The sequence below is a fragment of the Erythrolamprus reginae genome, chromosome 9 (assembly GCF_031021105.1).
Source record: "Erythrolamprus reginae isolate rEryReg1 chromosome 9, rEryReg1.hap1, whole genome shotgun sequence".
Classification (NCBI taxonomy): Eukaryota; Metazoa; Chordata; class Lepidosauria; order Squamata; family Dipsadidae; genus Erythrolamprus; species Erythrolamprus reginae.
The window spans coordinates 21472744-21499972 of NC_091958.1; the positions used below are offsets into that span (position 1 = coordinate 21472744).

The window sequence follows — 27229 nt, forward strand, 5'->3', positions numbered from 1 at the left end:
TCTCTCCCACTCCATTCACTGCAGCGGCAAGCTTTGCCAAGACAGCAGCTTGGGACACGTGACCGAGAGAAAGGTGGGGCACTCCACCTCAGCCCGGCCCTTCTCGTAAACACACTTCCGACCCCCACCGCTCTCCCGCCCTGCCGCTTCCGGTCGGAGCTCCATAGCAACCGAGGCCTAGCCGGTGGACGCCGCTCGATTGCAGCTTCGTCGCGGCGGAGTCATGGTAAAACAGAGGGACTGGCTGTGGGGTGGGGAACGATGGGGCAGCAGAGGCGGCTCGACTCCGGCTGGAAGCTGCCCTTGAGGAATGGGTGGGAAAGAAGGAGAGCAATGGCGGGCAGGGGGAATCGTATCCTGCCCCAGCTTGGACTGGCTGGGAATTATGGGTGGGGTAGTCCGCGATGTTCGAGGAGGTCTCCCATTGATGGCTTTCAAGATTAATTGAGGTGGTTTAGAATCGTCCCAAAAATGCTTTTTCAAAGGGGTTTTTTTGGGGTGGCTTTGAAGACGTTTCGCTTGACATCCAAGAAGCTTCTTCGGTTCTGATTGGAATGGTGGGGAACGGAAAGATCTATATAACCGTGGCAGTCATCCGATTGTTAAGCATTCTTGGGGGAGAAGCGGAAACGTTTCTCAATTCAATCAGAATGGAGCCGGGAAAGGGATAATTCAAGAGGCTAGTTAGGTTTTGGAAAGAACTTTTAGAACAACCAGGATAGCTGACAATCTCCATAGACAGTGGCTTAGAAGTTTATTTATTTAATTCCTGTGAGCGCTGATCTCAGATTTATATACGGTATATAAACCAGGGTGACTCGACCAAAAATAGCACATACATGTATGTAAGTATGTGTGTGTGTGTGTGTGTGTGTGTACACACATATACACATACATACATACATACATACATACATACATACATACATACATATATATTTGCTTTCATATTTTTTTCATATATGTGTGCGTGTGTGTGTTTGTAGATTTTCACGGGTACAGGTAGGAAGGTCTTGACATATTCGGATTTCTTCCCATGTAAGAAATGTAAACTTATATGGAAGAAACCCGACTATGCGAAGACCTTCATACCTGTACCCGTGAAAATCTACAAACATGCACACACACACACATTAAAGCTATGGAAAAAAAATATATGAAAACAAATATATACTGTATATGTATTCATGCCGCCCAATCCCATAGGACTCAGGGCGGCTTACAACAATAAAATAATAAAAAAATTGAACTCCAATATTAAGTAATAAAACCTCATTAAACTAGTCAGTCAAAATTAATAACAATAAAACCCCTAAACAATACAATCATACACTAATACATACCAATTGAAACATGATTTGGCCCGGACTAAGATGTTAACTCTCCTGCCAGCATGGGTAACTTACATTTTTAATAATGGTTACTTTGTAGATACTTCATCCTAAAAAATCAACTACCCACTCCTCTTATTTATTACATAATTTATTTACATATTCTTTTATTAATTCTCTATACAACACCTTTTATTATTGTGCAAATAACTCATGGCAGCCAACATATCCAATGCACCTTCCTCTCCTATTTCCCCCCAAACAACAGCCCTCTGAGGTGGGTCTGGCTGTGAGTGGGACTGGCCCAAAGTCACCCAACTGGCTTTCATGGCTTAGGTAGGAGTTGATCAGAACTGCAGAAAAAAACAATTACAACCAACCTGCGTTCCATTGAGGACCTGTATACAGCACAAGTCAAAAAGAGAGCTGTGAAAATATTTACAGACCCCTCGCATCCTGGACATAAATTGTTTCCAATCCTATCCTCAAAACGTCACTATAGAGAACACTGCACACCAAGACAACTAGACACAAGAACAGTTTTTTTCCCCAAAAGCCATCACTCTGCTAAACAAATAACTCCCTCACCACTGTCAAACTATTCACTAAGGCTGCATTAAGTTTAAGTTTAATTGGATTTGTATGCTGCCCCGCTCCGAGGACTTAGGGCGCCTCACAGCATATAAAAGAAACAGTAATAAACAATCCAATTAATATATATGTAAAACAATTATAATTTTTAAAAACTTCCATTAACAATTCATTCAACAATCATACTAAGAAATTACTATAGTCATTACTATTACTCTTATTATCGTTCCTATCACACATCTCCTCCCACTTATGACCACCGTTCCCTGTAAGCTGCGCACGTGCGCGCACGTACGCTCCAAAATACCCCCGCGCGCACCTTTTTCCTCGGGCGCGCAGTCCCCATCCCCCTGCCAGCCCGCGGGGGGGAGGCGCGGGCAGTAGAAGGGAGCCGCGGCCACACCTGCCTCTCCATGGTGCCTCCGGCCCCCTCGCGCTCCTGGCCTCTCGGCCCTTCCCCCCACCCGCCCGGCCTCTCTTTCTCCTCCGCTGCAAGAGAGGGGGGAGGGGCAGGCATTCTCCGGAGGCTGGCGGGCGCGCGGGCTGGCGCGCTCTTCCCATCTCCCTGCCTGCGCGCCCCGCCCGGAACATTCAAAGTAAGAGCGAAGGGTTTTCTTATTTTGAATGTTCCGGGCGGGTGGGCTGGCAGGGAGATTTGGGGAGCGCGCGCCGGCTGCCCCCCGAACACCTGGCCGGCCGCCCGCCCGCCACTCGCTGCCCGCTCCGCCTCTCTTTCTCCTCCGCTGCAACACGGCGCCCGGCCACGCTCCTCCTCCCGGGAGCCCAGCTGAAAAGAAAACGGCTCCAAAAGTCGGCTGGGATACCGGGAGGCGGAGCTTGGCCGGGCACCGTGTCTTCGCCTCCGCGCGCCGCCTCCGCCCGGCCGAAAACAAAACGGCTCCAAAAGTCGGCCAGGCTCCCGGGAGGCGGTGCGCGGCTACTTCCTCTTTGCTGCAGAGCCGCATGGAGGCGAAGACACGGCGCCCGGCCAACTTTTGGAGCTGTTTTGTTTTCGGCCGGGCGGAGGCGGCGCGCGGAGGCGAAGACAATGGCGCCCTCCACTCTCTCTCCATCTCTCTCTCTCTCTTTTTTTTCTCTCTGTTGCCGGCGTGGTGAACGAGAGAGAAAGAGAGAGAGAGAGAAAGAAGGGGAGAGAGAATGAGAAAGAAAGCAAGAAAGCAAGCAAGAGAGAAAGACAGGGAAAGAAAGCAAGAGAGAGAGAAAGAGAGGGGGGAAGGAGGGGGAGGGAAAGACATAGAGGGAGGGAAGGAGGGAGAGAGAAAGAACAAAAAAGAGAGGAAGGAAGGAAGAGAGAAAGGAAGAGGGATGGAGAGAGAGGGAATGAAAGATGAAGGAAGGGAGAGAGAAAGGGGGAGGGAGAGATAGAAAGGAGGGAGAAGGGGGTAGTTAGAGAGGGAAAAGGAAGGGCTTGGAGAAAGGGGGAAAGAAAGATAGAAAGGAAAGAGGGAGGGAGGGAGAGATAGAAAGGAAAGAGGGAGGGAAAGATAGAAAGAAAAGAGGGAGGGAGAGATAGAAAGGAAAGTGGGAGGGAGGAAAGAGGGAGGAAGACATAGAAAGGATAGAATTATGGATGCAAGAACTTGCTCATGTGTGATAGCACACGCCCACACTTACTTACTTACTTACTTACTTACTTACTTACTTACTTACTTTATTTATTTATTTATTTATACTTATATGCCGCCCAGTGCCAAAGAGACTGCTGCTCAGACACTATACTTTTCCGCTCACCCCGAAAAAAAATTAGAGGGAACACTGCTTATGACTGCAGGATTGTTACTTGTTGCTTATATCTGTACGATTTATATTAATATTGATCGTTTCTTCATTGCTTACTTGACCCCTATGACAATCATTAAGTGTTGTATCTCATGATTCTTGACAAATATCTTTTCTTTTATATATACTGAGAGCATATGCATCAAAAACAAATTTCTTATGTGTCCAATCACACTTGACCAATAAAGAATTCTATTCTGTTCTATTCTATTCTAATCCAATCCGTTCTGTTCCGTTCTATTCTATTCTTGATGTGACCACCATCTCACAACAGTAACACTGGGTGGCATGTAAAATGTTAAATAACAATCATTAAAATAATTGCCCCATTGCACCCTGCAATTCAAGAGCAAGAGAGGTTTTATCTAGCAACTAAAATTACTGATCTTCTGCCCATATAAGCCCGTTGATCTCATCTCAATCAGATTTATTTTTTTAAAGGGATTTAGAGGTTTTTTGCCCCACTTGTGATAATGCTTTACATACTCCAGAACAAAGGCAGGCAGATAAAGTAATGAGTCTTGAGATATAGGTAAACGGAGAAGTCGCTAAATGGCATTATGATAGAATGCTCAGATATTAAGATTCAGATCTCCTTGATTTTTCTGTAGGATATTATGGATTCAAAATGCTGAGGGCTTTAACAAAGCATTTTGCTGTTTTTTACATAGCATATCATAATAGGAAACCAAGAAGAGTGTGTAAGCAAACATGTCAAAATGTTTGCACTGTCATTAAGGAATTCTCTCTGAAAGCAACAGTCACATTTCTTCTCTACCCATATTTAAATGAGTTCTTTTCTCTACCATAAGGTTCTGCACTCAATATTTTTAATGATTTGCTGATTTTAATGTATTATTTTTTGATTTTGAATGTTACTTAGAGAGTAATATGAATATAAAGTAACATTTTAAACTTTAAAGGAAGGAAAGGAGACCTATTTTAGCTTTAGCCATATAACCTGTGAAGGTTTTATAATTATTAGCCCTGGATTTGTTTGATATATATTATTTGGCATTCATTTTTACATAAAATTATAAATTCAGAGCCACAGAAGAGTCTGTCTCTCTGTTGAATAGTTTGAAATGAATTGAATTATTTGTTTGCACTCTCTTATAACCTTTGTCTATATGCAGTGTAGATTTTTACAGCTAAGTGTACATGAAACAGCCTGTTTATGAAGGAAGCAGTTTCTTGCTCAGATAAAACAGAGCACATAAGTTAAATTGGATCTTGAAGAACTGGATCACTGGTATCTTAACTGTGACCACTGCTTCCTTTGAAGGGGATGTGCCAATAGGGAGAGCAGGTTGCCAGCAGGAAAACCACCAAGAATAATGCCGTAGGCAATTCATATCTGTTTTTACGGCGTGGAGAGAAGGCACTAACAGACTCCAGCCAACCATGACGGCTGAGCATGTGGCTTTTAACATGGCACAACTCTCCCTGTTGCTTCTGAGTTGGTTCATTCATGTAGAGCACGTCTCCTTCAAAATGTTGTGGTTGTGCAGGTGCTCATTCATAATGGAACCAAAATAAAAACCATTGAATAAGTTAGGGCAGGTGTCAGCAACTTGCGGTTCCAGAGCCACAGGTGGCTGTTTGGGCCATCTGCTGTGGCTCCCTGTCGGGTGATTCCACCACAGCTGGCTCTGCCCCTTGCCCTCCCATCCCAGTCACACCTGGGCTGAGAAGGTAAGGGCGAGAGTGGGAGATGGAGAAGTGGCCGGTGCAGAGACAGAGAGATACAGAGAGGCAGAGAGAGATATATACAGAGAGAGTGGGGAAGAGAGGGAAGGAGGGTGTGAAGGAGAGAGAGAGAGAGATATTAAAAGGCTTTTGTGGTTCCCGATGTATTTTAACAACTGGTTCTCTGCCCTAATGACCGGCTAGGTAGGTGTGGCTAGGGAGTCATATGACTGGTGGAAGTGAGTGATATCGAGTTGGCCATGCTTACCCAGATTTTGTGGCTCCTGGTGTTTTCTTTTCTGTGGGAAAAGGGGGCCAAATGGTTCTTTGAGTGTTTAAGGTTGCAGACCCTGCTGCTAGGGAGTGAAGGAAGGAAAGAATAGGATTTCTCACCAGGATTTCTTTGCTAGTGTTCTGTGGCTGCCTATATTGTGGAGATAGATCCAAAGGTAGTATGTTAAAAATACATTAGCTGGCACCTTACAGCCTAGTTTTCAAGTTTCATACTTCAGTATGTTTGTTTCTTTTACAGGCAGAGGTAGAGGAAACACTGAAAAGGATTCAGACCCACAAAGGAGTTATTGGAACTATCGTAGTAAACGCAGAAGGTAAATAACTACCATATTCTCACACACACACACACACAAACATTTAATTGTTATTTTTCTTTAAAACATAATGGAAAACATTTTGGAATCACAACATACTATGCTAAAATATCATGTGCTTATTATGGCTCACGTAGATCCTGTTAACCATGGGTTACTACTTTTGATAAATAGCCTGCATTTATACAGCATAGGTCAAGAGTGGACAACTATTTTTAAACTGAAGCCTTCGTTTAGTCTCGCAAAACCCACTAGAAGCCGTTTTCTGAAAAGTTGGTAAGAACTAAGCAATGCATCCTCTATTGAAATTAATCAGCACAGCAGGCAAACAATTGACTTGGTTCCCCACAATGATTTTCTTTTCATCACCAATAGCAGTTATTGAACTAATCAACTTAAGACCCTACCTAATGAATGTAATTTCTCCATAGGTTAAGTGGTAACCAGTAAAGCACATCTAAGCCATCTGTTATTTTAAGCCAAAAGAATACACAGTATCATGAGAACATTTGCATTCATACTATAGCTAGGAGATGGTGGGTGACCTTGAATTTAATTGTGTTGTTTTTAATAATTGCATGACGTACAATTTGCAAGTTGAAAATATGACTAGACTAGACTTTTACAAAAGTTTTCTGGAGGGCAAGTCAATTTGGCTTAATATTTGTGCTATCTTCTTTTTAAAATGCACAAAAAGCACATTCCAATAAAAAAATCATATACTGCTCAAAAAAATAAAGGAACACTCAAATAACACATTCTAGATCTGAATGAATGAAATATCCTCATGGAATATTTAATTTGCACAACTATTCCATTTGGACAACAGAATGTGAAATTGATCAGTGTTGCTTCCCAAGTGGACAGTTTGATTTCATAGATGTGTGATTTACTTGGAGTTATATTCTGTTGTTTAAGTGTTCCCTTTAATGTTTTGAGCAGTGTATAACTGTTGCCTGCCTTCAAATAATGTCACTCTATTGTTTCTTCCAAAGTTCTGAAACGCCAAAATATTTTGCTAGAGAATCCCTCCTTAGCATAAACTGTCTCAAAGCTTTGGATGTGACGTTTCCAAAGGATGCCCTATTAATTCATGAGCCACGAGCCAAGATTCAAAAGAAATCCAGTCATTTATTAGGAGCAACATTCTGACAATTACTCAGGTGGAGTCAGCTCTGACCTCACGTAATTTGCGGGGGCCCATCTTTCCCCCTCTTCCCTGGGCATATCATAAATCACATCTTCCAATGGGCCACCCTTTGTAAAAAAAACCGCTACCCTTCCTGCTGACTCCGGTAACCTAGGATACTATCTGGAGGAAAAGCATGTGCTTTGCAAGTTGACATTGGAGAGTAGTCACGGATAGGAAATGGAAAATATATAGACCCCATAGCAGCCAGTGACTTTACTCCTCAATCAGGTGGTCTTGAATTACAGTTATTCTATTCCCTCATTCAACATTTAAATGATAATCTCTTAATACTTTGAAAAGTAAAACAAATCCCAAAGGAAATCAATTAACATGGGATCTTAGACTGAAGGTATATTAGGTTAATTGTAGAAGGATGTGGTCTGTTGTATCTGGCATAAGTGTATGGTTAAATTAAACCCTTTGCCCAGACAGATGCTGCCTTTCACACTGCCACCTTCTTTTCATCAGATATTAAACAGACCTGGGGGCTGATTTCTTCCAAGGCCATGAAGTTCATGAACTTTTTTTCCCTTTAACCTTAATAGGCTGGTGGTAATTTGGTGCCAAAAAGGTGAAGCTTTCTTGCATCGAAATCAAGATAGTTACATTATAAAGGAGGGGCTTTTTTTCTTTCTTTTTTGCAGTAGATATAATTCCTTCCTTCCTTCCAACAGAAGTATTAACACGCCCATTCCTTTGGCAAAGCTGGGCTTTCACGCTGATTAATATCCCAGGGCATTAAAGTACCCAAAGCTTCTGTCCTTTTCAGGATGGCCTCTGGCATAAAACAAGAGATTTTGAGGAAGATTCCTCCCCTACCACAGCAATTAGTCTCATCTGTTCTTGGCAACGTATCAGAAAGATAAGCTCCAAGTCATGACCTGCTTGACAGACCAATCCTATAAAAGTAACTCATGGATGTCAGTGCTGTTCAGCCTGTTAAATATGTAGAGATTGAATTACACCTTAATTTCATTAATATCACATGGAATTTAAATAAGTGACTTCAAGCACTAGTTCCTGGTTTTTTAAAGAATTTCTTGGTGTGCAGTGATTGTCAACCTGTCTTATGGAAAGCCATTTCAGAGAAAAGCCATTTCAGCATTTGTTGAATATTTCCTTGGTGAGACCACACTTGGAATACTGTGTCCAGATTTAGTCACAATCGTGCCCTATCTATCTATCTATCTATCTATCTATCTATCTTCTAGAAAGAGTGCAACGAAGAGCTGAGAAAATTAGGGGAACTGGAGCAAAAGGGTATGATGATCGGTTGGAGGAATTGGGAAAGTGAGGGACTAGAGTGATTACAGATTATAGATTAACAGTTTGAAGGGACCTTGTAGGTCATCTAGTCCAACCCCCACCCCCCCAACATGAAAGCAATAGACTCTACACCAGTGATGGTGAACCTTTTTTTCCTTGGGTGCTGAAAGAACGTGTGCATGAACTATTGTGCATGCACAAGTGCCCACACACATAATTCAATGCCTGGGGAGGGTGAAAACAGCTTCCTCCACCCTCTGGAGGCTGGAAATTGCCTCTTTGCCAACTTCTGGTGAGCCCAGTAGGCTCATGTTTCACCCTCCCCAGGCTCTAAAGGCTTCCCTCCCCTATTCTCCCCAGAGGCTCCCTAGAACCCAAAAACGCCCACCCCGAGCCTCTGTGCAAGCCAAAAATCAGCTGGGCGGCATATACATGCACGTTGGAGCTGAGCTAGGGATATGGCTCGGCGTGCCACCTGTGGCATCCATGCCATAGCTTCGCCATCACTGCCTTACACTATTACTGACAAATGGCCGTCCAGTCCCTTCTTGAAAGCTTCCAGATGAAATTCCCGCAATAGGAGCAAAGCACCTGGGAGCAGAACCATTAATTTCACGGGAGATTTTTAAAAAGGGATTAGACAGCGATTTGTCCAGAATTATAAATAGCCTTCTGTTTCATCAGGGCTTTGGACTAGAAGACCGTCAAGGTCCCTTCCAACTATAGTATTCTGTATGACTTCAGAAGCCGTCAAATCAGGGGGATAATGCTCCCAGTTTGCTCGTGCCTGTCAGTCCTCGTAGAGCTGATTGTGAAGGGAGCGTGCATACACAGAGGGTAGAAGAACCCAAATGGCAGCGTCTGGGCAGGTGTGCGGAGCCTCATGTTCCCTCCGTGACTGGATCTCCAATGACTGAGTCGGGAGCATTTCACCCCTGTGTCAAATGTTTCAGATCAAGAAATTTATGCTGTCAATCTCTAATTTAGGATTTATTGAAATCCTCTCTGAATACCAAAGGATGGGCTGTTCTCAGTTTAGGCACAGCTGGACACCCCCACCGCCACCTCCACCCCACCCCCGAGTACTGATTGCATCGAAAAGTTTGGTTACTTTTTAAAAGAGTAGTAGATGCTTGGAACAAACTTCCAGCAGACATGGTCGGCAAATCCACAGGAACTTAATTTAAACGTGCCTGGGATAAACATATATCCATCCTAAGATAAAATACAGGAAATAGTATGAGGGCAGACTAGATGGACCATGAGGTCTTTTCCTGCCGTCAATCTTCTATGTTTCTTTGTAACCTGGCTCCAAATCATTTGAAAGCCATTTCCAATATTCCTAATATTGTTCCTAAATCTTAATATTCTCAGGGATCCCAATCCGAACAACGCTCGACAACTCCACCACAGTTCAGTACGCTGGCCTCCTTCATCAGCTCACCATGAAAGCTAAGAGCACAGTCAGAGACATTGATCCACAGAACGATCTCACCTTTCTCAGGATTAGATCAAAGAAACATGAAATTATGGTTGCCCCAGGTAATAACTTTTCTATTTTCCCTGCCGTTGCTTTGATGGCTCGAAATGTTCTTTAAATTTCTGCTAGCCTGCCACAAAATGTCTGTTTAATCATACATTATTTAAGGGAGGGGGGGGGTCACTTTAAGGATAAGCTGCCTGATGCCAGGGCTTTCAAAGTGTCGACATATCAAGACAGCAAAGTCTTATTTTATCTGTCAGGATTGTGGCAGCATCTGAATCCAGCTGGTGGCTAGACTGAACGAGATGAAGAACTGATCTAAGGCAGCGTGTTACATAATGTTAATAATTGTTCCAAGATGGATTTGCCCGATTAACAGACAGTTGCAAAAATTAACCACTATTGCAACAGTTTACATTTGGAAGATAGTTTAACATATTAAACAGATTTTCCCTTGGGCTTTTTTTGGTTTATACATCATAATGGTATTGAACTATTACAATTATGTTACTGTGTTGAAAATTGAAGTTTTATTTCCTTCCCATTGTGGGGAAACTGGAGTAAGCAATGTCTTTGTGTCAACCATAATAAATTATGAAAAGGAATATTAGAAATCAAATGTGGAATATAAATTGCTGTATTTCATCATTTTATATTTCCTCTTCCCACAGATAAGGAGTATCTTCTTATTGTTATCCAGAATCCATGTGAATAGAGCTACTACACTGGTCTAAGGGAGCAGTGCTACAATTTTTGAAGTGTCCCGTCTAACCTATACCAAATTAACGTCATAACATTCCACTAGGAGATTTGTCTCAAATGTAAAACTGGGGAATCAGGAAACATCCTTGTGTCATTGTACAATCTCATTGTATTTGCCTTTTGATTATGAAAATGCATTCTTAACTCCTTAAAAAAATAATAAACCCAAATGTTTAAAAAGCATGTATTAATTTGACCGTGTCTATGTGTAATATTCAAAACACACATCTAAAGCTAGAACTATCACTCAAAAACAATAAGGAAGTTGGAACTGAGGATTGGTTGCAATTCGTCTGAAGATAAAATACATTTAAATATCTTTCTTTTCAGTTTAACCAATATTCAGGTTCAAATAAAATATATGTAGAATTAGTGACTTCAGTAGCATATTAGGCTCCATTGAGAGGAAAAGAACATTTTAGTTTTTTCTGATTGAACTCATTAAAAGCCAGATTTGGCAACCATTAAAACTAATGTTGTCATTTTTCTTACTCAATTTGCTTAAAGCATATTTTTGTGACTGTAAACATAGTAAATAAGAGTAACTTCCAAAAAATGTAATACATCAATTCTTAAACATATGGAAAAGGAATTGTGAAAAAATGGGGAAAATCTAGCTGAAAGCAACTTTTTTATTCATTGAAATGTTTATTAACTGAAGTGTTAAATACGATATTTAATGGATGGTACTGAACTATTTTACTCCATAATGAAATCTCATTGGAACTAACAAGTCTGACCTTGATGTGCACTTCTTGGCAGCAGACTATATCCAAGTTTAATCTTTGTAATTTTATAAGAGTTTGTTTTCTTTTTGCGGGGGAATTCAATCCATTTATATTAATAGCATCTTAACTTCCTCATCCATCTTTTTACTTATACAGTAATACCTCATGATACAAACTTAATTGGTGCAAGGAGGAGGTTCGTAAGACGAAAGGTTCGTAAGACGAAACATTGTTTCCCATAGGAAACAATGTAAAGTCAATTAATCCGTGCAACCAAAAAACCCCCCGCAAAAAAACGGCTTTCGGCTACTGCTGGGAAGCCGCGCGGCTGTTTTAAAAGGTGACAGCTGGCCTGGGGGGCTTCCAGCACCTCCCCGAACCCGGGCTTCCCAGCAGTCTCTGAACGCCGGTTCGTAACTCGAAAAAAGTTCGTAAGAAGAGGCAAAAATTTTCTGAACCCCGGGTTCGTATCACGAGTTGTTCGTAAGACGAGGGGTTCGTATCTTGAGGTACCACTGTACGTGGGTCTCATTCTTCTGGTTATTCTTGTCTCTCTCCAGATTTGTGCTTGCGCCCTCTCGTTCTGCCCAGTCATTTTCTACCATTGCTCTTTCTTCTCATTCTACACATTTTTCTTCTGGTTGCTGTTCATCTCAGCTTTTCCTTTCTATCTCCTTTCTACTCTTATGACCTTCATCTGTCATGAAGTGATGTTCAAGGAATTCATATGCTTTGTCTATTGTGTCCATCCTGAATTTCTTGTCTCAGAATTTAGAATCATATCAGAATTCCTTCTGATATTAACCATCTGAACATCACATTGTACTTAATCAATTGTGTGGTCAAAAATTGATATTGTCTCCTCTGTTCTCTGACTCTCCTGGGTATCTCTTTTAAGATTTGGATTTCCCTCCCTTTGTACACCATGGGTTGTGTCTCATTCTTTTGTATATTTCATCTCTTACATTCTTTTTAGTGAATGTCACGTGCACTTCTTTTTATAATTTGTGTTTTCTTGCGTAATTTTTGTGAATTCTGAAAATTTCATCTATGTCTCCTTGTATGTTATGTTTGTTTTTCTGTAGTATGTTTGCCAGCAGGTCTGTCATCATTGTAGCCAAATCTTCCTCTTTATTTTCAACAATATTCTGAAATCTCAGGTAGTAAGCCATCTTTTCCATTTCGAGAAAAATTATTGCCTCTTCTAGATCTCTAATAGCCACTCCGAGTCTCCGGAGAGGGGCGGCATAAATAAATAAAGGTTAATTTTTGCTCCATTTCTTCTGTCTTTTTTTCTCTTTATTCAGCCCTTATTTCTACCTTCTGTATTCTCTGCTCGTTCTTTGTAATCATTTGTTGGAAATGACCTATTTTATCAACCATCCTTCAAATGTCCCCTTTTATCTCCCCTTTTATCTCCCCATTTTACTTTTAATCTTCTTGTGGTTTCTAGTTAGGGTTTCCTGGGTCTTTGTCATGGATTCTACATGCTACATCCTCCAGGATTATGCAGCTTCTGCATAATCCCAGAAAAATTAAATAGTTTCTAATTCAGGAGTGTCAAATTCAAGGCCCGAGGGGTCGGATCTGGCCCATGAGTGCCTAGATCTGGCCCGCAGGGCTGCCTAGAAATAGCAAATGACCGGTCCGCTGTGCCTCTGCCATCAAAAACAGGTTGCAGGCCATCACAGGCAAAATTTGGAGCTCAGAAAACAGAGTTTCAGGAGCCTGTTTTTGCTGGCAGAGCACTCGGACCACCACAGGTGCCTCCAACCCAAGTGACGTTGAGTTGGCCATGCCCACACTGCCCCCCCCCCCAGAGGTAAAACACAATCCTGATGCAGCCCTCAATGAAATCAAGTTTGACACCCCTGTTCTAATTCATGCTCTGAATGATCTTGCCATAATCAAATTTGAAGTGCAGCATAGGACTAATACTTTATTAACACTCTAACTAGATCCTGTATATTGAAAGATAAGATTAAATATGTACACAATTGAACTGGAACTTATCAAGTCTACCAATTATTCATTTATCAGGAAGGAGATAAATTCATTTTCTAGCTGCCTTTCTATAAAACAGTTGATTAGGGACCCAATTTTGAAGCGGCACGAAATAGTTCCAAGGAGGCATGCATAACATTGGGCTACAAAACTCTTATTGACATATTTAAGATAAGCACATGAAGGATTGGCTTATCATCTAATACCTAAAGCCTTAAATACAACACCCGTGACAGAAAATAGTGGTTGAAAGGACTGAATTAAAATAGCATAATTGAATATAAAATTGATGGATTATAAGATTGAATTTTCTGTTCTCGTTTGAAGACTCTCAGCAGCACATTGACCATAAACTATTCGTACACTAGTAGAAATATAACATACAGGAACATAGACCATTTGGGAGATAATCCCAGATATATCCTTTTCTTGGGATCCAGAGATCCATTAAAACATGGCTCTATTATTTTGAACATAGTAATTAGTGAGGTTCAAATATGCTTAATCCCCCTCAAAATTTCTGACAATGGTCAAGTAAACGAGAAGCTGATGAATCATGCAATACCATTATAGAACATACCATCCATGTTCCTTAAGTGACTGGTAAAAACCTACTATTTCTACCAATGACAGTAGCTAGCGTTAAGCTTATTTTTGCATTTTAATAAGTGGAAGATTCAGAGCAAAGTTCAGAGAAATACAAGCGGGCAACAGATGAGGTAGAATTGTGGAACCAGATAAATTATTGAACTATCTTTGGAAGAGGAACAGCTATGAATTGATGTTGGAGCCAGGTTAAAATGGCAAATATTTGCATGCAGTCATCTGGATCTAAGCCCAACACAGTGGCACTTTCCACATCATTAATTAAGCCTCCAAAGCACTTGTGAATATGCAGAAGGACAAAAACATCATTTCTGTCTACATCACAATATAATAAGAATCACTCAATGAAGTTCACTTCCCTATGTAAAGGGTAAGTATGTATTATGTGCTTTACACCAGCTGCCTTCAACCCTTTGGGTACCAGGGACCAGTTTTGTGGAAGACAATTTTCCATTGGCCAAGAGGCAGGAGGTAGGTGCAACCCAGGGGTGGATTCCTACCAATGCGGTCCAGTGCACCGCTCCCATAGTGACCCTCCAATTGCGCAATTTGGGCACAACAGCTCCAGTGCTGCCTTTGCCGGTCCATGCGCACCATCTTTTTTTCCTATTTTTCAGCTCTCTGAGCATGTACAGAAGGAAAATCATCCCTTTGCGCATGTGTAGAAGGAAAATTGCACTAGGGGATTCAGTGTAAGCGTAGTTAATGCATGTGTGCATGAAATGTCACGATGCACACACAGTGCACCAGTAAGACAATAAGAGGAACCCGCCTCTGGTGCAACCTAGATTCTACACTAAGGTAGTTTACAGTAGATTTCGCTTGCCTACCTCCTAGGAAACCACGGGTCGGTATCAGTACACATCCCAGGAAGGAAAACTACAAACTGTCAATAATGTTAAAGTTGAGTTCATATATAATTAACCCAAAAATCTTGATTTAAGTAATATGCTATTTCCCAACAATCACAACGTGTTATGGCTTAATCATCCAACATCTTAAAATAGTTTTTTTGCTACAGAGACCACAGCCCAACACAAGCTACCTAGTCCCATGCTGGCTTCATTTATCACATTGTGCAGATCCAATAATATGTCTAGAAACATTTACTTTTATCTGTTGGACAAAAATTATTCCCAATTGCTCTATTTTTCGGATCTCACATCCTAATCTCACAATTTAATTGGTCTCTCTGCCAGTTAATCAGAGAAGCTGGTAAAATTATGAGCAGAAGCAGAAAACACTTCTCAATGCATACAAAAACATATCACTTTTTAAGTCCAGATGCTTTGGAGAAACATTTCTCAAATAATGCAGATTGTCTACAAGTACCTGAAATAATCAGAAAACGGACCAGTCTCTCTTTTCACACTTGCATACTGATACTGAAACAATCACGTTTCTTGCAGCTTCAATGGGATTTGTTTACTATTTAAAATGTAAAATCTGCAAATATTACAGTAGGAATCTCATCACATACGCTGGAATGGAATAGTGAGATGTCCAGGTTTCATAAAGGCCTTTGGTTTTGTTATTGTTATTATTACTTTATTGTTAGACTGTTACCCTACAGTTGGTATTTTCTCCAACACTGCCACTAAAATACAATTACTGTCTGCAGGACATGAACCATAAAGTGAATTTATGCAGATTTTACCCAATATGTACTAAACTGAGGGCAAACATTTAGCATACTGAAAAGCAAGATCTGCCTGAACGTTGGATACCCCACCATCCCTTTCCGTTTACTTAGAAAACCGGAGACTTCCGTCTTGCTCAACAGCCTGCCAGCCCCTAAAACATAACAATTACCTGCACCAGTTACACCAGGCACCAGAAGCTCAATATGGTTTAAAGGGATGTGCTTGAAGGATTCGTAGAAACCACCGTGTTCCTTTCTCCAGAATCTGTTGCGCTACCCAGTCAAGTAAAGTCTGGTGAAGCTGAGTTCTAGAAAGATTTAAAAAAAGAAAAATAGCCAGATAACTCACTCAAATCGAAGAACTTTTAGCCACAAACATTCTTTGGAATGCATCCTCCCGAAATTTGGCAGATAATCTGAAGAAATTAGTGGTTTGATTCTGTCAATTCCAACACTAGGTGCAACAAGTTTGAACAGGGCTTACACAAATGTGTTCAAGATCTAGCAAATGCATTTCTACAAGTTACTACAGTTTGTATTAAACTTGGTTAAGGGTGGTTCCCCCCCCCTTTGTGGCTTACCTTTTTGTGTGACCCCAACTTGTTTGGTTAGCTTGGAGTATTCTGTAAACCCAGGGAATGAGTTAATAATAAATAAGTTAATATTTTGACTGATTGTAGGCAAGACGTGTTCTTCCTTCAGTTTAATAAACTTAATAAAAAAAAGAATTAAGCCTCAAAAATCTGTATTAAAAAAAAATGTTTTGTCCTAATCACTCCCCAAAATTGTTTTTAAAAAACCTTATAGTAGTAGTAATAATAATTATTTATTATTATTTATTAGATTTGTATGCCGCCCCTCTCCGGAGACTCGGAGCGGATAAAGATCACTAGCGCTAGCATCACCACTAACACTAATGATGTTATCTGGTTTGAGTAATGAAATATTTGCAAGAAAAAAAACGTAGCTCAGAGACCACCAAAGACCTCCCTTAAGTCATGGTTTGCCTGTTTTAATTTAGATTATAGCCTAATCTCTCAACTACACTACACAGTTTGTCTGAATTAGAATCTATCTATTGCTATAGATCAGTGTTTCTCAACCTTTCTAATGCCTAGACCCATCAATACAGTTCCCCATGTTGTGGTGACCCCCAACCATAAGTCTAGTGCCAATACTCCCAACAGAGCTTTAAGCTGATTGGCAGGAAGGTCAGAAGGACATGCCCACTGTAAACCCCTGATTGGTTGGATTGTAAAAATATGTTCCAAGGCACCAGAATAGAAGCTTTACTTCCTAACCCCTTGGGAAATGTTTCTTTTTCCATGATCTTAGGCAACCCCTGGGAAATGGTCGTTCGACCCCCAAAGGGGTCCCGACCCCCAGGCTGAGAACTACTGCTATAGACAAAGCAGTGATTCACCAATGTTTCAATCAAAATAAACACAGTCTAATTTTGAATAGCACATTCTCATATGTAATGCATCTACAACAGAGGTAGGTTCCTCCAGTTTTGGACTGATTCGCCCGAACTGGTAGTGATCCACTGGTGACAACATGATGATGTCATGGAACTGGTTTAGTTGATGCCGGTCCGTGAGCACATCTCCCCCCCCTTTTTTTTTTTCCTTCTGAGTATGCGCAGAAGCTGAGTTTCCAGCACTGCGCATGCATTGCCATTTTGGTTTTGGCTTTTAATTTTTGGATTTTTTTCCAGATTTTTTGACACTGTCCATAGCAATAGCAATAGCATTTAGACTTATACAGTGATCCCTCGATTTTCGCGATCTCAATCTTCGCGAAACGCTATATCGCGATTTTTCCACCCGATGACGTCACTCCTTTCCTTTCTCATCGTTCTTTCTCTCTCTCTTTCTCTATCTTGCTTCTTCCTCTCTCACACTCTCTTCCTCCCTCTCTCATCTCTTTCTTTCCTTCTCTCTCTTTCTCTATCTCTCCCCCTCTTGCTCTCGAGCGGCAAGCGAGCAGCCGGGCGGGCGGGTGAACGGGCAAGCGGCAAGCGAGCGGCTGGGTGGGCGGGTGACGGGCAAGCGGCAAGCAGCAAGCGAGCAGCCGGGCGGGCGGGTGAACGGGCAAGCGGCAAGCGGCAAGCGATCTTGGGGTTTCCCCTTTGCCTGGGTGGCGGGAAGACCCAGGGAAGGTTCCTTCGGCCGCCCAGCAGCTGATCTGCTCTGCAGCGCGGCAGCAGCGAGGAGCCGAAGATGGGGTTTCCCCTTTGCCTGGGCAACGAGGAAACCCCATCTTCGGCTCCTCGCTGCTGCCGCGCTGCGGAGCAAATCAGCTGCTGGGCGGCCGAAGGAACCTTCCCTGGGTGCCGCCCGCCACCCACGCAAACTCCACCATCTGCACATGTGCAGCCATGAAAAAAAGGGCGCGCATGCGCAGATGGTGTTTTTACTTCCGCAACCCTACATCGCGAAAAATCGATTATCGCGAGGGGTCTTGGAACGGAACCCTTGCGATACTCGAGGGATCACTGTATACCGCTTCGTAGTATATTGCCCCCAACAATCTGGGTCCTCGTTTTACCCACCTCGGAAGGATGAAAGGCTGAGTCAACCTTGAGCCGGCGGTGAGATTTAAACTGCTGAACGACAGTTAGCAATTAGCTGAAGTAACTTGCAGTGCTGCACTCTAACCACTGTGCCACCCTGACTTGTGAATGTGCTCGCATGCAAAATGGCACAGGAGGAAGCGAACCGGCTGCGAAGTAAGTTAGAATCTGTTGTGTGTACTCTCTTGCAGCGTGAGGGGTTTTCAGATTCGGAGGATGATGAGTGGGATTTAGAGATCATAAATCTCCCTGCTCTACCGACAGTTAGCAATGTTAGTGTAGACCACAGAGCTAATGACACACAGATGAGTTCAAGTGACTCAAATGGGGGAGACCACAGATGGAGGGACGCTCGTTTTCGAAGGTGGCAAAAACGCAGGGAAGAAAGAGAGTGGAGATAGTAGAGAGTAATTCATTAATGAATTATGTCACATCCGGTTGTGAAACGGAAGAGACAGTGAATCTGTTCAATATTGCAAAAAAAATATGGCTGCATTCTGAACTTACTCTGAAGGGTAAGCATAATGTGTAGTATTTGTTTCTTTATGACTCCTGGCTAGCCCTAATTAGCCATAAATTTTAGAATGACTTGTGGAATGTCTTTCATGTTACTTCCAAAGCTTATCTACTTATTGCTGAGATAAAAATGCTGAGGAAAGAAAACTGCGTGCAGTGTTGAAATGTAGAGGAGAAAATAAAGAGGATATGACCTATAAAGCCCTTCATGGCTTCGGGCCAGAATATCTCCGGGACCGCCTTCTGTCGCACAAATCCCAGCGACCGATTAGGTCCTACAGAGTTGGCCTTCTCCGGGTCCCGTCAACTAAACAATGTCGTTTGGCGGGACCCAGGGAAAGAGCCTTCTCTGTGGCGGCCCCAACCCTCTGGAACCAGCTCCCCCAGAGATTAGAACTGCCCCCACCCTCCTCGCCTTTCGTAAACTCCTTAAAACCCACCTTTGCCATCAGGCATGGGGGAACTGAAACATCTCTCCTGGGCCTATACAGTTATGTATGGTATGCTTGTATGTATGTATGCTTTTAATAATGGGGTTTTTAGTGGTTTTTTTTAAATTATTAGATTTGTTATATATTGTTTATTATTGCTGTGAGCCGCCCCGAGTCTACGGAGAGGGGCGGCATACAAATCAAATAAATAAATATGTTTAGCAATGAGAATTCCTTTATTCCAAGTATTATATGAATCAGCCTGAAATCAGAACAGAACCCACCCTTGGTCTGCAACAAACTTGTAGTCAACTCCCATACCTATTTCTGAATAGATATATTTAAATATTGCCTCTCTAAACAATTATTTGGGCTGCTTTGAGGAATTTCTCCCTTTTCCCAACGCTCTTTCAGGAAATGCATATCAATGTGTTTCAGTTCATTAATAACATTAATAGAGGGGAGACCTTTTTTGTAAGATATCTCAGAGGCCAACCTGGGATATGTAAAATGACCAAAGTCGGCTGAATCTGCAAGTACACAAAGTGGACGCCATCTAATAAATAGAAGACTTGTGTTGTTGTTAAATATAGGGGGAAAGGACAAATAGGAATCCCAAGTGAAAGAAAGTGTGAATATTCTAGCACGCAGGAAATCCAGGCGAATAGCTGGGGATGCATTATGCATGAGATAAAAGTCCTTGAATGGTGATTCAGAGTTCCCATGACTACACTATAATGCTAAGTAATGCCTGGAGTCTGAGAACATCGCCAAGAGCTCCCTCAGAGGTCTTTGAAGCCCCCTCCAAGAACAGCACAAATATGTCACTACAGGGGGTAAAACAAGTACCAGTGGGGCACACAATTCAATTTTAGGGACCCACTTTGCTACCCAAAGTACATTACCTCCCCAAGTCATGCTCAAGAATACTGCAAAGTACTAAAGTTTAAGTAATTATTCACCAGCAATCTTCGTTGATAGTTGCAAAGAATGGTTGGGATCACGCAATGCAACAGAAGTGATTTTTTCTTCTGGCTTGAAGATCAGGCTCACCGCATTTTTCAGAGTATAAGGTGCACCTTTTTCCTTCATAAAAGAGGCTGATAATTTGGCTATGTCTTATACTCTAAATGTAGCTCCTTTTTCCCCTCCTCAGCCCTAACTAGCTGCTAACAATCTCCCCAGCTCTTACCTTGCTGGCTCTTTCACTGTTGCTCTGCAAAGAATGTTTTCCAAGCCCTAACTCATTGCACGGGTTTTTTTCCATTGCTCTAACTTGCTCCAAATAAGTTTCTTTCCAGCCCTAACCAGGTGCTAACAATGTTCTCAGCTCTTCCCAGCTTGCAAGCTCTTTCTTGTTACTCTCTCCTCACTTGCTCCGATGTTGCTTTCCAGCCCTAACCAGGTGTTATTAATGTACCCAAGTTCTTTCATTGTTCCTCTCTGCAAAGGAGAATGTTTTCCAAGCCCTAAGTCTTTGTGGGGGGTTTTCCATTGCTGTACTTGTTCCAAATGTTTCTTTCCAGGTGCTAATGATGTTCCCAGCTCTTACTGGCTTGCAAGCTCTTTCATTGCTACTCTCTATGAATAATGGTTTTTTTAAAGCCCTAACCAGGGGATAAAATAATGTACTGAAGCTGACCAGACTAAGGACACTAGCCAGATCAATATCTGGTAAGCAGATTCTTTTCCTTAGTTTCCTTCCCAAAAACTAAGATGTGTCTTATACTCCAGTGCGTCTTATACTCCAAAAATATGGTAGCTTTAAAGCCATGGACAGCTTTCCCAAAAATGCCACAAGGATTAAATCATATTTGTTTGTTTGTTTATTTGTTTGTTTATTTATTTATTCATACCTTCTTTTATTGGACTTGTATGCCGCCCCTCTCCGTGGACTCGGGACGGCTCACAACATATAGCGAAACACAACAGTACAGTTATCCAATTAATATACTAAAAAGTTCTTAAAATTCTAACTTTAAAGACATTCATTTTCATTCATTCAGCCAATCACACTAACAACATTAGCTGGACAGGGGAAGGTCTAATGTCCCCAGTTCTGGCGGCAAAGATTTAACTCTTACTTAACTCTTACTCATTTAACTCTACTTAATTATCAAATTTAATGAATGCAGCTGATCTCCAGTTAATACAATCACCTTCCATTTTTATCAGGAGGTGGGAGACTGTGAGTACACATCCCACTGTAGCTTTATGAAAGCCAGCTGGTTGTCTTTGGACCAGTCACTCTCTCACAACCCAACCTAACAGGCAAGGTTGTTATTGCAGGGAAAATAGCTCGAGGAAGGTGTGTAGGATATGTTCACTGCCTAGAGTTTTTTGTAAAAATTATTTTAAAAAGGATAGAAATGAATAAAGTCACAAATATTAATAAATGGTGACAATCGGTAACATCGCCAAAAAGCATTAAGAGTTATAAAACTAATCTCGCGTAGTTTCTTCTGCAGTAATATTACACTACTAACCAGAGCATACAAAACATTTGCTAGACCAATTCTTGAATACAGCTCATCTATCTGGAATCCTCACTGCATACCAGACATTAATACAATTGAACATATACAGAGATATTTCATGAGAAGAATCCTACACTCCTCTGCTCACAACAAAATACCTTATGCTACCAGACTTGAAATTTTGGGAGTAGACCACTTAGAACTATGCCACCTTTGGTTTGACCTAAGTGTAGTTCATAAAATTATCCACTGCAATGTCTTACCTGTCAATAATATTTCAGCTTCAACCACAACAATACACGATCACACAATCGATCCAAACCTAAAGTGAACCGCTCCAAACTCAATTTCAGAAAATATAACTTCAGCAACAAAGTGGTCAATGCCTGGAATACACTACCTGACTCTGTGGTTTCTTCCCCAAACCCCCAAGATTTTAACCTTACCCTGTCTACTGTTGACCTCACCCCATTCCTAAGAGGTCTGTAAGGGGAGTGCATAAGTATACCTGAATGCCTACCATTCCTGTCCTAATGTTCCCTTTTATTTTTACTCATTTAATGTATTCAAATTATGTATATGTATTATCTAATACTAAATTGACTAAACAAACAAACCAATAAATCTGACTTCTCTTAAGGCTATTCTAAGAATTTTGAGGGCATGAGAAATGTTAGGTCTTCAGATCACACATCTGTATAACCCAGTAACAGGAATCTGAAGATTTAAATCATGCACCATACTTTCCGTAAACAGAAGGACCATACCTACTCCAGTAAATAATCCTATCTTGAAGGATTATAAAGATATGGTCCTCTATTCTAAAATATTCTTACTAAAGGAGTAAAGTGCTATTCCTGAAAGAGGCTAATAAAGTCACCTATCATCTTTGTAGAATTTTGGATGATAATTTATTTCAGAAAAATTGCGCTGCTGGGTTTTTTTCAGTGTTTGGAATATCTGTATTTGATCACTTTATTGTTCTTATTCTGTCTAAGTTATCAGTCAGACAAGGCCATTAAAACTGACCTTTGAGTCATAGTAGGGCAAAAGGAAATGATCTTCTTGATAATGTCATCCCAAAGCCATCTCATATTTACAGAATGAATCAAGAATACGGGACTTCAGAATAGAAACAAAACAAAACGAAAAGAAATTGAAAACCATATAGAAGCACATGCCTCCAAATGTTATTATATGTGGCAATTAATTTTATTTTAAGGCATTTAAAAAATCAGAGGTGGCAGCGAGCTGACAGACCAAGTGTTCTACTGAATAAAAATCATACCTCTAAATTTTAAAAATGTAGATTTCTCAATGGAATATTTTAAATGGCGTTTACTTTTCTACAGAGAGTTTTAAGAAAGGAGGGAGGGAGAGACCAGTTTACAAATCACATTGAGGTATGTTTTGGTTAATCATTGTTGACTAAACATTTAACTAGATGAGTTCACAAAAAATGCCAAGCTCCAAACACTGATAGCAAGCAACAAAGTATTAATTCACACATGGTAAACCACTAATAAACGACATGAAGACTTATTATGCTGTATGAACTCATTCTGTTTAATCTTCAGTAGCAGTTCTAAACAAACACCAATTCTTGAATCTCCTTTTCCAAATATTTAACAAAACTGATTTTGATTCATCATTGTTCAAAAAGAAACAACTGTGTTGTCAGGATGTCTTAATTACCATATTTACTTTTCCCAAATTTTATACCTTCTATAAATCATGGGTTGCAGCTGCCATAATAACAGCCAATCTCACCTAACCCCAAAAACTTTATCCTTAGATAAAGTTTATCCACTGTTGACCTCATCCGATTCCTAAGAGGTCAGTAAGGGGCGTGCATAAGTGCACCAGTGTGTCTACCATGCCCTGTCCTTATGTTTCTCTCTTACTAGTATCATATATATAAACATTGTTATATCTTTGTATACTACCAATACATACTTGAATGAATGAGTGAGTGAGTGAGTGAGTGAGTGAGTGAGTGAGTGAGCGAGCGAGCGAGCGAGCGAGCGAGCGAGTGAGTAAGTTTGGGACATATTGTATGCTGCAGGGGTCTCCAACTTTGGCAACTTTGACTTGTGGACTTCAACTCCCAGAGTTCCTCAACCAGTTTAAGTCCTCAAGTCTTAAAGTTGCCAAGGTTGGAGACCTTATGATCCACTGTATCTAGAGCAAATGAAAAGCAAATGTGTTCCATTTAAGCTGAATCCATTGTTATAACTCCTTCAAACTCTTAATACCTGATCCTATTGATGCCAAGATGTTAATCCTGATCTTGCTTTGAAAAGCAACTGCTTAAGCGATTACTACTTCAGCATTCTGCTCCTTATTCTTTCTATTCTATTCAGCAAATTTTCCCCACGGAAAGCAGCACAGTTGCCTACCTCTGACTCACATAAGAGTTTGAAAACAGACAGTGTAAATTGACCCTAATCCGATGTTATGTTCTTGTGGTATATTGTTGGGCCAAAAATAGACAGCATTAAGCAAAGTCAGCACAATTTTGGTTTGAGGAAAAATAGCAAACCTTGGCCTGTTCAACAACTCTTTTGAAATGGACATTGTTCCACCTGGATGTGAAAATTGCTGTAACAACATAGCAACATAATCTGTTTACTTTGGGGAACTACATAAAATAAACATGTAATACAGTAAATCATTTTTCAATCTATGCATATAAACACTCACACAAATATGTTTAGAGATTAGGTGCAATTATGTGCATTACAATAGATACAACTAGAGATGTTTAGCCACGTGTGCACCCATAGATGTGGGTGTACATACACACATCTCCGTATATATTAATTTTCACCATGAACATCTTTATATCAGCAAATAACAGTATCTACCTTTGAAAGGAAAATTTATTATTTATTTATTTATTACTTAGATTTGTATGCCGCCCCTCTCCGAAGACTCGGGGTGGCTCACAACATGTAAAAACAAATCATAAGCAATCAGACAAATTTAAAATATTTAAATATTTAAAAAACCCCATATGCTAACAGTCACACACACAGACGTACCATGCATAAATTAAACGTGCCCAGGGGGAGATGTTTCAGTTCCCCCATGCCTGACGGCAAAGGTGGGTTTTAAGGAGTTTACGGAAGGCAGGAAGAGTAGGGGCAGTTCTAATCTCCGGGGGGAGTTGGTTCCAGAGGGCCGGGGCCGCCACAGAGAAGGCTCTTCCCCTGGGGCCCGCCAACCGACATTGTTTAGTTGACGGGACCCGGAGAAGGCCCACTCTGTGGGACCTAATCGGTCGCTGGGATTCGTGCGGCAGGAGGCGGTCTCGGAGATATTCTGGTCCGATGCCATGAAGGGCTTTAAAGGTCATAACCAACACTTTGAATTGTGACCGGAAATTGATCGGCAACCAATGCAGACTGCGGAGTGATGGTGAAACATGGGCATACCTAGGTAGGCCCATGACTGCTCTCGCAGCTGCATTTTGCACGATCTGAAGTTTCCGAACACTTTTCAAAGGTAGCCCCATGTAGAGAGCATTACAGTAGTCGAACCTCGAGGTGATGAGGGCATGAGTGACTGTGAGCAATGAGTCCCGGTCCAGATAGGGCCGCAACTGGTGCACCAGGCGAACCTGGGCAAACGCCCCCCTCGCCACAGCTGAAAGATGTTGTTCTAATGTGAGCTGTGGATCGAGGAGGACGCCCAAGTTGCGGACCCTCTCTGAGGGGGTCAATAATTCCCCCCCCAGGGTGATGGACGGACAGATGGGATTGTCCTTGGGAGGCAGAACCCACAGCCACTCCGTCTTATCCGGGTTGAGCTTGAGTCTGTTGACACCCATCCAGGCCCCAACAGCCTCCAGGCACCGGCACATCACTTCCACCGCTTCGTTGACTGGGCATGGGGTGGAGATGTAAAGCTGGGTATCGTCCGCATATTGATGATACCTCACCCCATGTCCTTGGATGATCTCGCCCAGCGGTTTCATGTAGATGTTGAATAGCAGGGGGGAGAGGACCGACCCCTGAGGCACCCCACAAGGGAGAAACCTAGGAGTCGACCTCTGGCCCCCCACTAACACCGACTGCGCCAACTTGCACCTGTATTCAGGGTAATATCGAGTTTGGCAGCCCTGTTAAATACATAAATCACTTCCCCCACTTTATCAGTCTACCTGGTGTATAGAGGTTCCCATTTATAAATGCACAAGCACATATAAACAATCAATCAATTAATCAGAATAGAGCTGGAAGTCTTGAATAGAATAGAATAGAATAGAACAGAACAGAACAGAATAGAATAGACTAACAGAGTTGGAAGGGACTTTGAAGGTCTTCTAGACCAACCCCCTGCTTAGGCAGGAGACCCTACACCACTTCATACAAATGGTTATCCAACATCTTCTTAAAAACCTCCAGGGTTGGAGCATTCACAACTTCTGGAGGCAAGCTGTTCCACTGATTAATTGTTCTAACTGTCAGGAAATTTCTCCTTAGTTCTAAGTTGCTTCTCTCCTTGATTAGTTTCCACCCATTGCATCTTGTCCTGCCCTCAGGTGCTTTGGAGAATAGGTTGACCCCTTCTTCTTTGTGGTAGCCCTTGAGATATTGGACACTGCTATCATGTCTCCCCTGGTCCTTCTTTCATTAAATTAAACATACCCAGTTCCTGCAACCGTTCTTCGTATGTTTTAGACTCCAGTCCCCTAATCATCTTTGTTGCTCTTCTCTGCACTCTTTCTAGAGTCTCAATATCCTTTTTACATTGTGGTGACCAAAACTGAATGCAGTATTCCAAGGGTAGACTACTACTGTTACTACTGTTGAACAAGGTACCACCTTGCCTGTGCGTTTTGTTTTTCTTGCCTAAATGGAGAACCTTACTTTTTTCACCATTGAATTTCATTTTGTTAAATAGATCTTCTATTCAACCCTGTGCTCAACTTGAACTAACACACCAGTAGTTCCTGGACGTTTTACACTGAGCATCGTGGTCTGATGGAGCTTGTGTTGCTTTTAGGAAAATCCTTGTATTGCTTTGTCCCCGGCTCACCAGGGTTGGGTCATTCTTTTGGATTTGGAAGCAATGACCCCCACCAATAGAAGGATTTGTGGCTTTAGTCCAAGCAGCAGACCAACTTAACAACATGAGACGGAAATTAAAGACTATTCAAGGACACTGAATACATCATAACTTCAAACAGTAAAGAATTCATTGTCAATTATTTCATTTTCAAATCACAAATATCAATCTTTTAGAAATCTGTTCTTTTGGAAAGAAGGCAGTTGATAAAGAAAAAAAAAGTGTGCCAAAATTTTCATTTATTCCAATGGCAAAATAAAAGAAGTTGGAACCAATTCTTATCAACCACAAAGATTTTCTACAGCATAATCTATCTTAACCAAATCCTTCAGATTTTCCAACTATGGACTCATTGCTATAACCAAATTTGTCTATCTTGCTGCCAATCTTCTCCTTCTTGTCTTTCTTTCAACCTAAACTTCTTTGGTGTTCTGTCTATGGAGATTCTCAGCCAT

General features: G+C 41.5%; 1 protein-coding gene and 1 long non-coding RNA gene across 3 annotated transcripts in view; one reads left to right on the top strand and one right to left on the bottom strand.

Annotated features, from left to right (window-relative positions):
- Positions 1 to 27229, bottom strand: part of LOC139172528 (uncharacterized) — a 303355-nt gene that overhangs the window by 113192 nt on the left and 162934 nt on the right. For both annotated transcript variants that reach the window (XR_011559886.1, XR_011559887.1), the window contains exon 4: positions 15873 to 16010. This is a non-coding gene — a long non-coding RNA (uncharacterized lncRNA). The remainder of the gene's footprint in view (positions 1 to 15872; positions 16011 to 27229) is intronic.
- DYNLRB2 (dynein light chain roadblock-type 2) lies at positions 141 to 10905 on the top strand. The gene is made up of 4 exons (XM_070761677.1): positions 141 to 226; positions 5944 to 6019; positions 9852 to 10019; positions 10632 to 10905. The coding sequence occupies exons 1-4, from the start codon at positions 224 to 226 to the stop codon at positions 10673 to 10675; spliced, it is 291 nt and encodes a 96-aa protein (XP_070617778.1). The 5' UTR covers positions 141 to 223; the 3' UTR covers positions 10676 to 10905.